Below are 16848 nucleotides of genomic sequence, written 5' to 3' on the forward strand. Positions count from 1 at the left end.
GTGGAAATCTAAAACTTAGTTGTACCTTCAAAGGAAGTCATCCAAACTTCTCGCCGCCAAAATTAGAATATTGTTATTGCTACCCAAAATTTTACACAGAATCTACTAGTGATACAATAAATCTGAAAGTGATTCACTCAAATTAATTAATTCCTTGTATTTTTTCTGAAAAATTGTATCATTAAATTTTAGAAATGATTCTGTGGATATAATTAATGTGGAAGAAAGAGGAGAAATGATTTCCCGTGGATTTCAGGTGTTTTTATTGTTTATCTGTTGCACATGTTTAGCTTTTCAAAAATTAGAAAACTAGTGAGCAGTGACACAATTGATTTGTGTAAACAATGTTACATAATTAACTCAGTATATTTGAAAATTAAAATTAATCTGGATAAATTTATTTATGAATGATAATATTACAGGGAAAAAATGTCGATTTTTATAGGTAGTAACAAGAAAAAAAAATAGTTTCTTTGAGTTATTTAAGGAATTATATATATCATCTATGTTTTGATTTTCTGTAAGCAAGCAGAAATGAGAAACAAAATTAGTTTCTATGAGTTACTCAAGAAATTATATATACAAATAAAATACACTATCAATTAGAGAACTAATTATCCACCTACATGTCATCTAAAAGGAAAAAAGTTATCAACTTCCAAATAATTATATCACATGTTCGAATTAATATCTACACTAGAAGTAATAAAAACTTTTAATTGATGTTTAAAAAAAGAACCAATAAGAAACTAGATAATATTATTGGATGCGTAACCACTAACCAGTGCCAGAGATATTCCAGAGTTGGGTCGTTGGTGAAATAATCTGCACGAAACAGCCTGGAAATATTTAGCAAATCTCTATCCAAAATGTGTGTTAGAACTTAGAACTCGAACGAAACTGCCAGGGTGCTTTGTAAGCCCATTGGGCCGAGCTCTTGGGCTTGTATCATAGCTCGAGCTTCTGGCATAGTTTTGGGTTTAGCATAAATAGATACGAAACAATAAAAAATTAAAGTACAAACAGGCGTCGTCCCTGCCAAAATTTTATGTGACAGCTTGATTTTCTTCACAATTTCATAAAATTTGTATCGGTGATTACTTCCAATCACTTCATATGTTGTATATGCTCCGGACTTTAACGAAATGTACAGCCTTCATTTTTTTAGCTTGGGGCTGTTTAGGCAAATTCCTTACTATATAATACTTTTGTTAAAATATTTAAAAATAATTCATACACATAAAAGATGAAAATTTTACAAAAAAAATCTAAAATTAAAAATTTGAAAAGATGGAGAATAAAAATTCTGATATTTAGTTTACCATAGAATGAAGATTCGTAAACGGACATAAAAAGAAAGGGTTTGTTTACGCTTGAAACTAATTAATAATGGTCTTCATTATAATTGTTGCAACACTTCTTAGATTTTCAATGAAAACTGTTTTATTTAGAGTTGGTAGGGGTGCGCCAGGCCTGTGCAATAGTGCAGCGCAAAGGCGATGCGTAAGAGCCCCGATGGCAAGCTACCGTGGACTTTTCCCCACAAAAAATAAATTTAATATCTTTGTGAGCACATGGCCCACATATCAGATATTAAACTGATAAGAACAGATACTACACTTGATCTTAGCCAAAAGGCCGAGAAAGGTATGAGTTTCAACGTAGCCGTACCTCTGTTTTTATAGCAGGTCTGGAGATTTCGAGAAGATAGGATTGCTAATGTGGGACTAACGGTGCGATTCGCTCAATTGTAAAACAAACCAGTCGCACCTTTGTTTCGTTTGCTGAATTTGATGGATTACCTTCTATTGGACCGGGCTATTACTGGACAAGAGGAGATGCCTTAAATATGGGCCGCCTACTTTGGTAAATGTCATTGGAAGCAAAAATAAAAATATATAGCGATCAAACATTTCTAACATAAATGTTAGGAAACAAAAAATACAAACATATTTTGCAACACGTCATTAGTTGGAAATAATTGTAATATTTCTTTAATTACTAGCATCCTCTTATAAAAAATAATCAGTGTATTTTTTTTTTTTTATGTCTGGTAAAATAAGTGTCAAAATACGAGCCTCATTTGCAGCAACACAAGCAAAATAGGTAGTTATAAAAGGATAAAAAGATAGAGACGCCTTCACATATCGGTGTGCAAAGAGAGGCGAGCAAAGAGAGCCTCTCTTTGCACACCGTCTCCTCCCCAGATCTCACTGCACCGCCGCTCTTGAGTCGCCAGACGTGGCTCGGCTCGTATCTCCCTTTCACTTGAGGTATTCCATTGCTTTCTGGCATTAAACTTTTGTTGACTGGTATTAGACTTTTGAGGTATTCCGTTGCTTTCTGGTAGTATACTTTTGTTGATGGGGGATTGAAATTGTTGCATGTTAGAAAAATACATTCGCCATGCAATTAGAAAAATACATTACTCCAAAATTCATTCACCATGCAATTAGAAAAATACCCATCAACAACAAAGACACATCCGAAAAACCTTCATCAATTCCTAAACATTTGCTCATTGAAGTCATTGTCCCCAGCTTTCTCTCATTGGCTTTCATTGTTATATATCTTTAATCAGAAAGAGGAATTGATAACCATGTTTTAGTAAATGTTGATTCAATATTAATTAACCATGTTTGAGTAATTAGTAAACAAATACTCTTTGGATGAAACAAAAGAAAACCTAAAATTTTAGCAACAAAAACTTGAGCACAGAATAAATGGAAAAGGTTTAAGCTCGTTGTTTTGTATCTATATTTAAAGGCCGTATTTAACCAGCTTGCTATCAACATCTGATATTGCAAACTTTAATGTTTTCAGGAAAATACTCAACCTTTATGATATTTTGTGATAGAATGTGCTTCCCTTTCTCTTGATTGTTATTTAATTACGTAATTTCATTTCTCTGTATAAGTTTTTAGAATGTCAAACTGTTATTTAAATAGAAGTTTCTTGTGATTGTGCTTGTACAGGAACTAGTGTATTTTGTTTTCGAGATTATCCTCAATCTGGTAAGCAAACAGGTTACACCTCTTCGCGAACGCCTCGCTATCTCTTCAACTGGTCTTTTCAACTGGTAACTCACTAGCTCATGCTCGGTTCTGTTCAACTGGTCTCTGATAGGATTTCTACTGTTATCAGTCTTGCTGTTTTGCTGTTTTATTTGTCATAACAAGGTTATACCATGATGTTATCAGTTTTGATAGGATTTCTAATTTCTACTTGATTTTGAATGCAACCCATTAAGGTTATACCATGACCTTTTGAGCTTAAGTTATTTTATGGTAGAATTAACTTAGTTTCTAATAAAGTGAAAACTTTATCAAAAAAGAGGTATGTGTTCTTACAAAATGGTAGAATTTAGTACTAACAGTGTACAACTGTAAGTTCTCGAATGTTACATTAGACCAGATATGGCCACTGACTGTACCAGTTTTATTCATACAAAGGGACATTTGATTATAACATGCTTATGATAAAAACCAGTTGAACTGAACCTTCCATATTTTTGTAAGGATAATCTATAGTAATTCTACACCTACTTGCACAACTACATATTAAAAGTGCTTTTGTTTCAGGCTTGCTGCTCCAAACCCAAGGACTTATATTGGATTGGGGAAGGTCACTGAGATTAAGAGTTCGATTCACACTCTTGGTATAGAGACCATTATTTTTGTGTCTCTCATTCATGGATTGTTTGTTGTTTTTGAATTCTGGTTATTTGTTGTTTTTGAATTTATGAATTGTTTAGTTTACTATTATAATTTGAACTTATTTGTTATTTTTGGATTTCTCGCATCTCTAAAAACTTTGATTTGTAATATTATAGAAATTATTTTTCTTTAAATCTACCTCTTGTTTCATTTAGAACTCAATTAATTTTGCTGCAGTTATGCACGAAAAGAAAGTTTGTGAAATTTATGTTTGAAAAGAGTTCAAAAAATATTATTATACAAAATTTCAGTTTCAAAAGCCACGCAAAAAATACATATACTTTACAAGAGACATTTAGCTCAGAAATTTATTCGGTACAAGGTACAGCAAGCACGAACATCAACATCAATTAATCAAACGGAGTATCTTTTCGATCAAATTTTAAAATAATTATCTTACCGAACTGGTACAACAACCTAATGTTAGTATATGCCTCTGAAATATATTACAATTAATTGAGTTTGAGCCGAGTTTTGGGTTTGAGTTGAGTTCGAGCTGAGTTCCGGCCGAGCCTAAAGAGTCTAATGGAGCGAACCGAGTCGGGCTTTACTCTTCAAAGTTGAGCCAAACCGAGTCGGGTTTTAATGAAAGAATGAATGGGCCGGGCCAAGTTTTGAGCGAGTTACCGCTCATTAGCCAGCCTACTTTTGGCGATTAGATCAGTCGCTACTAGTGTATTAATGGTCGGGCGGGTACGGGTACCCCGGGTATACCCGGGCACGGGTACGTCTTGGGTACGGGTATGACGGGTACGGGTATGACGGGTACGGGTATGTCGGGTATTTTTTTCAAAAACCATACCCTACCCGTCCTATACCCGTACCCGTGTACCCTTGACGGGTAGGGCGGGTACGGGTATTTTTTTTTTTTTTTTTTTTGCTGTTTTTTTCTGGTTTTTTTGTTTTCGTTTTTTTTCCTGTTATTTTTTTTTCTGTTTTTGTTATGTTTTTTTTACTTTAAAACAATAAAATATAAATATAAATAAAAAAACAAAAATTAAAAAACAAAAATTAAAACAGAATTTTAACAACACAAATTACAAAACAGAAATTAAAAACAGAATTTTAAAAACAGAAATAAAAACAGAATTTTAAAAACATAAATTAAAAAACAGAAATTAAAACACAGAAATTAAAAAATAGAAATTAAAAAACAAAAATAAAAACAAAAATTTAAAAACAGAAATTAAAAAACAGAAATAAAAACATAATTTTAAAAATAGAAATTAAATTGAATTTGGGGGGGAAATTTGAATTTGGGGTTTGAATTATTGGGTCGGGTATAAAGGTACGGGTACAGGTACGGGTACCCGGGTAGGGTAAAGTCGGGTACGGGTAAGGTCGGGTACGGGTAAGGTCGGGTACGGGTATGGTCGGTTAGGGTATGGTCGGGTATTTGTCCAAAAAAAACGGTCCGGTCCTTTTTTTGCCCGTACCCGCGTACCCGAGTAACCAACCCATACCCGGGCTCGGGCACGAGCGAGTAGGGTAGGGTATACCCTTGTCGGGTATAATTAATACTCTAGTCGCTACTTACCTTCTCTCCCACTTCACCTCCGCTCCATCTCTCCATCTCCACCCAACTCCATTATTTCTAATTCTTGTAGATCTCATTTCCGACACAACACCTCCACTCTCTCTTGGTACTACTACTACTAGCGAAGAGGAGAATGAGAGAGAGGAGGAACCGGAGCCAAGCGTAGACGACTGGAGTTGAAAGTATAGTATCGTCGGAGCTTGAAGCGTAGTCTTATCTCAGTCGGAACACAATGGTGAGTAGATCCGGTTGTCATCGAAGTGCAATGACAATCGAAAAAGCGCATCTGGTCTTGAAGCGAGAGGGTAGAGATTAGTGCCGAGCAGAGCCGATTGGATCCGAGATTGTGGTAACATCAGAGCTCAGGGTGTAGTTTTCATCTCGATGGTAAATAGATTCAATTATCGTTGAAGTATGGCTGCAATCGAAGAAAATGGATCCGGTTGTAGTGCGAGATTGATAGTAAATTTTAGGATTGAGTATAAATATAAATATTTACTTTTACATTACATGAGGAGATAGAATTTTAGGAGTGCATATGGATGAGACAAAGAATAGTGCTAATTCGGATTAGCTACTATTTCGAACTATTATTTTACGTTTGGCTTTATTTGGGTTAGCAAAATGAGACTATTCTTTGTTTATCTTTTGTGGGTTAGCATGCTATTTTACTAACTCAATTAAAAATTGGATTAGCTCACTATTCTCACTAATCCAAGTCTTCATCCAAACACACCCTATAATTTTATCAATATTTTATGAGTGAGTCTATGGTACTATGCATATTACGATTTGGCACTGTGCTACGACTCTATATTTGAGTTTTCAAATCCTAACGGTCGATCCGAACCGTTCATCTTGTTCTCCATATTAATATGTGTTTGGAGACCAAATTTTACATTTTTTTGAAAAAATTTTACTATTTTTTTAGATTTATTGAAAATCACTGTTTTTGGATGGTTCATAATTTTCAGATCAAGTGATTTTCTAAATATTTAAAAAAATAGTAAAAAAATTTCAAAAAATGTAAAATTTGGTCTCCAAACACATATTAATATGGAGAACAAGATGAACGGTTCGGATCGACGGTTAGAATTCGAAAACTCGAATATAGAGCCGTAGCACGGTAACAACCCGTGATATGCATAGTACCATAGACTCACTCATATTTTATTTTTATTAATATATTTGTTAGTGGTACTTTTAATCACTAACCATAAAAAAATATATATTAATTTACATAAAAAAATAAAAGAAAAAAGTTACGGAAGGAAAGAAAATTAGTATTTTAACAGTTTTATATACTCTCCCTAATCTTGATCTCTATTATGCCCTAATTATACAAACCAGTGTCTGTATTTCTGCATAATTTCTATTTGTATTGTAGAAACCGATTTATTTTATTTTTTCTGAATATTCTACTACATCTTTCTCTATATGTATTATAAAACAAACGCCTACGGACTTGAATAAAAAAAATAATAAAAAAAAAGTATTACAAAACAGATTGTAATTTGCATTTGCTTTAACCTTTTTAAAAGCAAAATTCATGATGGCCTTCTTGAAACGATTGAAGAGTGGGCACTCAGCTAAATTACATTTATGATTGCTTGTAATATATGTGTAGTGACATTGCGCATGTCTGACTCGATCAGACGTGCACTCTTATAAATTGAAATTGAAATTTTCTTTCAATTTATATGGAAGGGTATATCGTGCATGCTTGTATCCATGGCTAAGATTGGGGAGGAAGAAGCACAATTTGTGGCACCTCCTCCTAACCAATAATTAATGTGTTACCCCGTAGCATGTTAATTATGCCGACGGACCCCCATTTCATCGTGCCGCGTACGTATATCAAGTTGTGTTCAATCAGATGTGCATGAATGTCCAACACTTGACCAAGATATATATGTTCAATCCTCCACACGACACGACACATTGGACGTGGGTACGGCACATGCAAGGAGGCATGTGCCGTGTTTTTTGTAATTCATGGTCAGTTATTTGCAGTTCACACATGACTATTGTTTTAGTTCCATTTATGATATGATTTTGTCTTAATTAAGGATAAAATTTAAAATTTAAAATCCAACGTTGTATAAATTGGTATCCGCATTATGCAGGGGCTGAGTCAGAATTTTTGTTAGAAATTTCATTAGGGAGTAAAAAAAAAAAAAAACCTATGTCCCGAATAATAACTATATATTAATTCTCTAATTTTCAATCTTATTTTATATAATAATTTGAAAATTATTGTCATCTTTAAAACAAAGTATTTTCAATATAGTTCCACTTTATTTGTTATTTTGGGATGCAAAAAATAAAATATTTTATAGAAATTTGTGCGACCCCAATTATAGAACAACCACACTTTGGTCCCAATCCAATATTCCAATCCTTTTAGAAACCACATTAAATTTATTACACTGTCAAGCGAGATTAGTAACAGGATAAGGAAATATAAAATCTGGCATTAATTGTTGCTCTGCTAAGATCTCAAGAGGTTAATTAACAAGAGATTAAATATTAATTTATAGATATTCTCACACTGCCACAATATTCTTATGCTCTCTCTCTTCTGTATTTCTGGCTTGATTCGTCAGACTGCAAATTTATGAGTTATTTGCATCAGTTTTTTTTTTTGACAAAAAAATTATTTTTATACTTAACAAATGAAATAGTTCAAGCCAAAAAAAGAACTCCAGGTGAAGAAATTATAAATAAACTAAATACAAAAATATTTGATATGTCAATCATTTACTTACTCTTTTAGATAAAGATGTAAAAAAATTACGACATGACCAGACAAGTCACGGCATGTGTACAATATCTCCGTCTTTTTTTCTTTTTTTTAACTTTCCATGACCACTCTACGAAAAAAAAAAATAACACAACACGCAAACTACCCTGATCATAAACAGTCCACGATACGACACGACACGTGACTACCAATGACCAAAATCACATAAAATTTATGTCATTATTTATTACAACAATAATTCAAATTTCCGACAATAAGATTATTTTTACACATAAATTGTATTGCTTATTTTACAATTTTTTAGGTGAAACAACCATAGCATGGGAAATTATATTTTATGTAGAGTAACATGAACAGCAAACCCTACTAACCTATCATGCGTTCAGCTTTCAATCCAACTTATCAAATCTTGGCATTAATTAATCATTTTCCAAGCTTTTATATTAAAATGCTTCAAGTAACGAACTAACGCACCCTTAAAAAAAAAAAAAAAAAACCTTCTTAATTCTTATCCTTAGCAAAATGAAGTGAAAAAAAAAGTGATTGACGAGACCCCTCAACAAACAGCAATATGCTTTTTCACTTTTTTCATACAACTTGGGAATAGAGCTAGACAAAAAAGCTCGAACTTGTAACTCACTCATTTATAGCTCATTTAACTTGACTCATTTACAACTTGAGTTTGCCAACTCGTTTAATAAATGAGCTGAGTTCGAGTTGGCCCCAACTCACTCATTTATAGCTCGAGTTACATAAAGTTACATAGTATTGGTCACAATAAATTCCAAAATAATCAAACCCGAATTTCTAGACTGTTATTTGTGCTTTGAGATTCGTGTAAAATATGTTTGAACTTGTGTTATAATACTATCACTGGTTAAATGAGTTATAAACGAGTTGTGAGCCAACTCGAGTTGATAACGAGCTAAGTTCGAGTTGGCTCTACAACTCGTTATTATCATCTCAACTCGAGTTGGCTCGCTCGTTTATTAAACGAGCCGAATTCGAGTTGGGGATAACTCGCTCAAACTCGGCTCATTTACAGCCCTACTTGGAAATGCATGTCCTCTACATTAACTCGAAAATGAATCTTTGAGTTTATGAATCTCAACCGTCTTATCTTAAACGGAGAAAATCCGACATCTGCTTATGACATAGGAGTGCTTTAATATTAATGTGAATTTAATTTACACAAATCTTAAAACAGATCGGATGATCAATATTCATTAACTCAAAAGATTTGCATAAGATTTGCATGCAGAGGATACGAATTCCAACTTGGGCATTTGCATCTATAAAGCGCATGCTATTGTAAAAAAGTTCCAGAGAATTATTACCATTTTTAATTCCCAAGCGAATAGAAAGTGACTAGTGTAATTATAACTTTATACACGTGCAAATAAAACCTAACCTAGAGATGTCATATCCAACATGTATACAATTTGTGCATTTCATAAAGGTTGGAATTGATTGATAACGATTTAAATTAATATTTTTATATTACTTTTTAAATTGGAGCCAAAAAAATAAAATTGAAAAAAATATAGATATATTGTTTACATTTTAGAATAGTTATGTATAAACTTCCATGCAATTTAAATTTCATTTGATCAATTGCCCTTTAAATATGGTCAATTGTAAGTTTCAAATTAATTGATAAATTGTGAAACTTATATAAAATTTCATCATTTTTCATGTGTATAATATATGTAAAATAAAATAAAAAAATACATCCAAATTGTCTAGCTTTAAAATTATAAATTATGTCAATAATTCTCAATCCTTCCATAAAAAATGATGGAATAAGTTGTAGATAATAAAACTTGTCTTTTCATTTTTAAGAAAAAAAAAAGTTGAGAAGAGAAAATTTAACTTACTCCAGAGAAGACTTCGGTGGGACCTGGACCCCACCTCTCAGGCTTCTCCAAGTCAGGATCACTCCTTGAGACAGGGGAATGGGATGATGTGGAGGCATCCCATCCATTGAATCTCTTCTCAACTTTGGACGCACCAGATCCACTGTTACCATCAGATGAGAAAATATCCTCAAACAGCCTCTGCAACTCGTCCAGGCTCTCCTCCTCTCCATTGTCCTGTGTATCAATCCAATGCTCCAAATTTCATCATAAAAAATAATAATGATTTTTTTTGTTTCCAATAAGCAATGTGGTATGGTTGTCACTATTAGATTTAGATGTACTAGGACTAGGAGTTGGTTGGATTTTTAATATTTGTACCTGAAAACATTACTATTGAGGTCAATTGGACAATTTGATAATAAGTTTTGTCTTTGAATCAAGTAATTTTTTTTACAGTCAAGAAAAAAAATTGTCCGATATTTTATTTTGTGTTATTTGCTTACACTAGATTTGGTCTGATTCATCATCTCAAACACCTCATCAAGGATTTCAGTTAGTCCCTGAGAAAAAAAGAGAAAAAGTGTTAACAATTACTTGGAAAAATTATTTTCAAGAGTAGACATTTTTCCTACAAAAATTGTATTAAAGAAAATAAATAGTTCACTATTAGTGAGGGAGAAAAAAACAGCAAATTAAATAGGAGACTCAACAGTGTTGCTGTCTTCATCATCGCTGTCATAGGCACCAACATCGTACAAGAATCTCTTGTTGGAGTCTGATAGCACTGCTCACCAAAAATGTAAAAAAGGAGAAAAAAAATGACTTTATAAATTGACCTTAGTACTTACCATAATTGATATTGAAAAGGATTATCTACTATATATTAATTGAAAGTAACCCCAGTTTTCATCATTTCATGAATCCATTTGCAAAATTAAAAGTTTAAGACCAAAAATTAATGAAAAAATAGAAAAATGAATAGATTTTGATTGTTGGTTATCAGCGTAATTGAGACTGAGCACTTCGCAGTGTTGATAATTATCCAAGTTTATTGATTTGAAAATTTTAATGTTTTTTTTTTTGAGTGAAATGAAAATTTTAATGTTGCTTTGCAATTGTAGAGGTTTCTGGGTTATATTGGTATTATTCCCACTCGCAAAGTTGTACGCTTTTTTACGGAAATGGTTATCAAGTTCAGTTTATTTCCTCTCCATTTAAAACACAGACAGGAGACATCCCTCCAAATTTTTTCATGGCACCATGGACCTCTCCAGCATTGATGCCAATGCAGAGGAGGCAAAACCAAAATCAAAATGCCCAACATGCATGGAACATGGAGACTGACAAATAAAGGTGAGAATAATAAAACAAATCAAATTAATCTGGGTATTAAAAATAAAAAATAAAAAAAATGGAACCTGAGTAAGCTCCTTGAATTTTTTGAAACTTCTGTTTTGCTTGTTCCATGCAAATGGAGTTGCTGGAACTGGAGCACTTATCAGGATGCCATCTCTTCAATTACCAACAAAAGAAAGAAATAAAAAATTAACCAGGTATAATTAACACCTAATTTAATCTCTATATTGAACCAAGGAAGAGAAAAATGTTATTGTGTTTATACCATGGCGAGTCTCTTATAGGCGAGCCTCAGTTCTTCACTGGAGCAATATTTATTGACACCTAAAATGTTGTATAAATCACCTGTTCTCTCTCCTGACATTGTTTTTTGTTTTTTATTTTTATGAAGTAAGAGAGATGAAAGGAGAGGTGTACACTTCCTAGGAAGACTCCAGAATCCAGTGAGGTTTCTGTGTAGGGAGGGTTTTATAGATGTTTACATGGAATATTTCATTTGAGCCCCTTGAAAAGGAAGATATTAAGAGATTTCCGTCACTATTTGTTGCGCAGCACAACATGTCACATCGCGGGGTGGAGATGTATATACTGACAATCTGGACACAGACTGAGGGAGTGAACATTGTAGTCTGTAGAGGAAGAGGAACAAATTAAAAGATTGTTCTCGAATCTCCAATAATCAAAAGTCAGTCGTCCATCATCTAATAAATGACATTTGAGAATTGAGATTGAGAAATGAAGGGCTTGTGTTTACAAAATCTTAGGAGGCAGGAATATTATTTATTAATCAAGCATGCTTAGTATTTCTGATTAAAAAAGATGTAGTTAATATTCATATTCATATTTACGTTGTCACAAAATACATGTTTTCATATGCTCAAATCAAATGTCTTAAGATTTCATTGAATGTATTAAATAAATTTGATGAAAAAAAAAATCATTCAAATTTTTTTTGATGAAATGATCAAAAATATTTGACCGCTGATTATTGTAAAAAAAAATGCCGAATTAAGCTTATTCATGTCGATGCAAAATTTCAGATCAAACACTATAAATATTCGTTGTCTCATCTTTTGATCTTATGAAATACTTGAAGATCATGTTGGCCGTAAAAATTGGGACTCTGAATCGATCCGGTACAATGAACATGAACCTATGAAATTAATTTTAATTTTTGGTCGGGTGTCAAACATTACGGTACATGGATGATGGATCTGTACAGGAGTTTGAGAATGCTGCTTGGGTTTTATCGGATCCTATGTGGCAATAGCTTTATCTCCAATTCATATGCAATATGATCTCAATGTGTTGAAAGATTCATATCCACCGACCACCTTGACATAATTAGAATGTGTATATTAATGTAAACCATGTAATAAATGATTAAAGTTTATAATACGCCTATTAGTAATAGCTAAGAGCATGGAACTTTATTGTTCTAGTAGATAAAATCTTTTTCGTCTTTAGAAAATACTTGTTTTAGGATAACAATCAAAGTTTTTTTTTATTGGAACATGTATATTAACAACTATTTTGGTATTATAACATCAATAACAAATAAAATTAATTTAAATTGAAAAACTAAAATCATAAAAATATTGTTTAGGTACTCTATTAAATTATGTATAGTTTGAAAATAATGTGGTCATTGATTCAATGTTGGGTAAATTATGTAATTGGAAAATCATGTGGTCATGAATTAAATTTAGAAACCGTATGATGATTAATTTCTTTTCTTTTTGGTGATGAGGAAGGTTCACTCAATCACTCCCTGGTCATATTATTATTATTATTCATTAAAGTTCAAATCTAAGATCTCTTAGAAGTCAAACTATTTTTTTAACCGCTTAAACTATTAGCTGGATTCTATATAGATGATTCATTGATTTTTAAATTAAATCAAATTTAATTCAACTAGCCATCTACAGTATTTTTTTATACTAAAGTGTGTACTCTTACGGTATAGATAGTGTGTGTGTGTGTGTGTTGTGTATGTATATGTATAGAGAGCAAGAGGCAAATCAGCACATGCGAGTGTCGCAGAATATCAAATATAGTATGTTTGTTGCATTGAAATTGAACCGGATATTCATGCTAACTAGGAAGTAGGAAGCACTGAAGCAGGAATTAATTCGTCTCCTCTGAGATATCTCAAACTTTGCGTGACTTTACAGAAAATTTCAACCGTTTAATTGAATAAGTTCTGCACGAATCACAAATTAGCACAAATAATAGAGGCAACGGACACGTCGGTCACGCAAAAGTTGATATATCTCAGAGGATACGCTCAGTCTAGGAGGTTCCTGCAAGTTGGCAAATTGCTGTCCTGTGCTTTTGAACCACTGAACCTATCTATATACGGTTCAAATTGGACAGATTGAAATTGGATTAGAAAAAAATTAAAGGCTCAAATTATATTTTTATTTTAAATACAGGTCTTATCCTATTATATTACCTGAATGATAAAAAAAAAAAACATTGTAAAATATATTGGTCATAAAACATACCTTTATTTTCAAACAAGCTTATGAAATAAATAAAATATCATAAAATATATTGGTCATAAAACATTATATATATTATTCATACATTATATTTATATTATTCATAAATCACATTAATTATAAAATCTGATGCATATTTGACTGTGCCTCAAGTAACTTAAAATAATGACTCTAATACAGCAACAAAAAATTCTTATTTTGCATACAAAATATCATTATTAGACCATTTATAAATTTTAATCTTTAATTTTTAATTATATTTGAATTTTCTTAAAATTTGATTATTAAATAAAATAAAATAATATATATCAAATGTTCCTTGTAAAAAGGAAAACTAAAAGACGTTCAATATATATAATAGTCTGAAACTGAACTCTCTGGAGTCTTTGACCCAATCAACAATTGACTTCACTCGGTAACATCCTAATTAAATTAAATAGGAAAGTAGGGGAGCTCCAACGGCTATCACTATCAGACTGCCCTCTGGGGGGACAGGAAATTCCTGCTCTCAGAGTCTCTGCTGGGTGGGACCGATTACTATTTAAGGGTTTAACTATTGTTACTGTTTTTAAATGGGCCCCACCCGCAGAGACTCTGGGGGCAGACGATTCGGTCTCCTATCGACTATCGTTACTCGATCCGGTGCTTCTATTTAGTGCACTTGGCTACCTTTTTTGGAGATTTCGCTTCGTGGATCTGGTTATCGTCCTTCTAGGAATTTCATTCTCTAATATCAGTGGTTCGCTTTTTCTTATATTTTTTTGAGTTCTTTTTCTCTTTGGCAATAAAAAAGTGGATAAAATGAGTGGTGCATATAGTTACTTATTTTATATATAGTAAAATAAATATTCAATTAGGAAATAAATGTTCAGTTTTTGTGATGATGGTGTTATGTGATGTTTTGTGCTGCTTTTCGCCTCTTTTTTTTGTTTCGAGGTGATTGTCATGGACTGGTTGATTTAGTTCTGTCTGATTTGATTCAGTGGCTTCTCAACTGATGGGTGATTGTCATGGTCCGGTCGATTCAGTTCCCGATCTAGTTTGAATTCAGTGCCTCCTCGACTGTAATGTACATACAGAGGAAATCATCATTAGACTTCTATCATTGCTAATCAAACAAAAATAATCAATTTGCCTCTACAAAATGTACACACTCTTGTGCATTTTTTTATTTTATTTAGTTATATATTTTTCACAGACACATATTATCTAATTTTAATTTCATGGAACAGCGCTACTCTGTAACTTCTTTTTCTGTCAATAAAACTGCCTGGGTTCTCCGGAAAAAAAAAAGAAAAAAAAGAAAAAAAAAAGAAACAGCCGTAGCTTCCCGAAGAAATCGGGGAAACTCTATTGGAGGCGCAGTACCGTCACTTGATGCTGAACGCAACGAGCACGTGACGTGTCACGAACCTATTGGCTAACGGTAGCAGCTGTGGCCAGTGTTCACGTGACCAGATCTGCTTGTTTTCGGATTGTGTGTGACGCAATTTCCTGTTAAGAAAATATCGCAAGTCCTTTTGATTCATTTCAGCAATTTTTGTCCACACAGCGTCACAGCCTACATTACGTACAAAACTGTCAGACGAAGAAAAACTACGAAAAAATGAATAAAAAAATCGAATAAAATGTCACACGTCGTGAATTTTCGTCGCCCCTTTTTTTTTATAAATAAAGTACATTTTAATTGTTTGCGCTGCACGCTGGACTGAAGACGGTAGGAAAATTTTGCTCGGCCATTCCGGTTTTCAAATTTCATAACGACAAACCTGGTACAATATTTCAATTCTCTTCCTTTTCTGCTTCCTCTATTGGCACTCTTTATTGAAACCTCTGAGTCTGGTCTGATTTGATTCAGTGTCTCCATTGAGATTTCTGAATGGTGACTGTCTTGGTCCGGTTGATTAAGTTCTCGGTCTAATTTGATTCAGTGTTTTCTACAATGAAGTCTGCCAGCAGGACAATTATGTGCATAAAGGAAACCATCACTAGACTCCTATCATTTTCATAAAGCAAGGATGACTAAAATTGTGTCCACATAATGCACATACCATTGTGTGTTTTCTCAGACATTTCTTGTCTAATCTTATGTAACAGCTGGTTTGTAACTCTTTAAATTAATAAAATCGCCTACCGGTTTTACTGCCAAAAAAAAAAAATTAATTATCTGTTTTGTCCTCAAGAAATAATCATATTGGAGATTTTAGTGATTTGCTTACAATATTTTCTGGTATTATTGATCTTTCAAGTTTTGCTCTCCTTTTATCAACCACATTTGCAATGCACGGATTCTCATTTCTGAAGATTCAATTGCGCCTATTTCATCAATTGCTTGCTTTGCTTGAGCTGACATCGTATTGCTGAGTAGATCAAGAAAAAAACACCGAATTTTTTTTACCATCTTTGAAAAAAGAAAAGTTAAACCTAATAATCACTATTTTTGAAAAAAAAATCAAAATTACCGGGTTCACTGGTTGCACAATTATAATTTGCGCAGCCAAAAGCTACCAATTTCCTTTCACAATGATTTTTTAACATTAATTTTGGATGTGGGGCCCACCTAATGTTGAGATTTTGACTCATTTGAAACAATTTTCGTCAAAATGCATGTGGGGCCCCCACTTTTTTAATCAACTGTTAGTATCTGATAATTTTATATTTTTTTTTTTCAAAAATAGTGGTTATTGGTATTGATTGTGTTCTGTACATGTTACACGTGTCTATATTTATAGAGAATGACAACTGCTGTCTCACACATTCTAGAACTAACCGACTAGCTAACAGTAATTAGTTAAAATCCTTCTCTTGAGTATACTGTTGTCCAGTTGTATTAGTACTGGTTCTATCCAGTTCAATTCGTCTGATATCTTCTACAATTGGGTTTTTCTTTTTTGAAAAGATGGTAAGGAAAAAAAACATAAATCATTCATCCTACTCTAACCTTAATGGTTTTTAATTTTTTCTAGATTTTCAATTCTCTCTATTCTTAATCAGTTTCATATTGACTGTTCTTGTGAAAAAAAGTGATCTCAAGGATCCCTATATATATTTTCCATTTTTGAAACAAGTTTACAATTAATCTTTCACCTTTCATATAAGGATAATAATATAT

General features: G+C 32.7%; 1 protein-coding gene and 1 non-coding gene across 2 annotated transcripts; both read right to left on the bottom strand.

Moving 5' to 3' along the window:
• Nucleotides 1-1457: 1457 nt before the first annotated feature.
• On the bottom strand, nucleotides 1458-1651 carry LOC144553649 (U2 spliceosomal RNA). The gene has a single exon (XR_013511419.1). It is a non-coding gene; the product is annotated as a U2 spliceosomal RNA (small nuclear RNA).
• An 8641-nt stretch (nucleotides 1652-10292) lies between these two features.
• Nucleotides 10293-11637, bottom strand: LOC144552694 (uncharacterized). Its single transcript, XM_078300689.1, has 4 exons — nucleotides 11498-11637; nucleotides 11295-11388; nucleotides 10587-10660; nucleotides 10293-10436 (listed from the first exon to the last, which is right to left on the bottom strand). The coding sequence occupies exons 1-4, from the start codon at nucleotides 11594-11596 to the stop codon at nucleotides 10368-10370; spliced, it is 336 nt and encodes a 111-aa protein (XP_078156815.1). The 5' UTR covers nucleotides 11597-11637; the 3' UTR covers nucleotides 10293-10367.
• Nucleotides 11638-16848: the final 5211 nt, after the last annotated feature.

The sequence above is a fragment of the Carex rostrata genome, chromosome 4 (genome assembly GCF_964058835.1).
Source record: "Carex rostrata chromosome 4, lpCarRost1.2, whole genome shotgun sequence".
NCBI lineage: Eukaryota > Viridiplantae > Streptophyta > Magnoliopsida > Poales > Cyperaceae > Carex > Carex rostrata.

Bases quoted from the DNA above. Each gene is read 5' to 3' on its own strand.
- LOC144552694 (XM_078300689.1), bottom strand. From the start codon at position 11,596: ATGTCAGGAGAGAGAACAGGTGATTTATACAACATTTTAGGTGTCAAT. The intron at 11,389-11,497 runs GTATAAACACAA...TGGTAATTGAAG, and splicing joins CCTATAAGAGACTCGCCATG to AGATGGCATCCTGATAAGTG. The intron at 10,437-10,586 runs GTTGAGTCTCCT...TTTTTTTCTCAG, and splicing joins ATGATGAAGACAGCAACACT to GGACTAACTGAAATCCTTGA.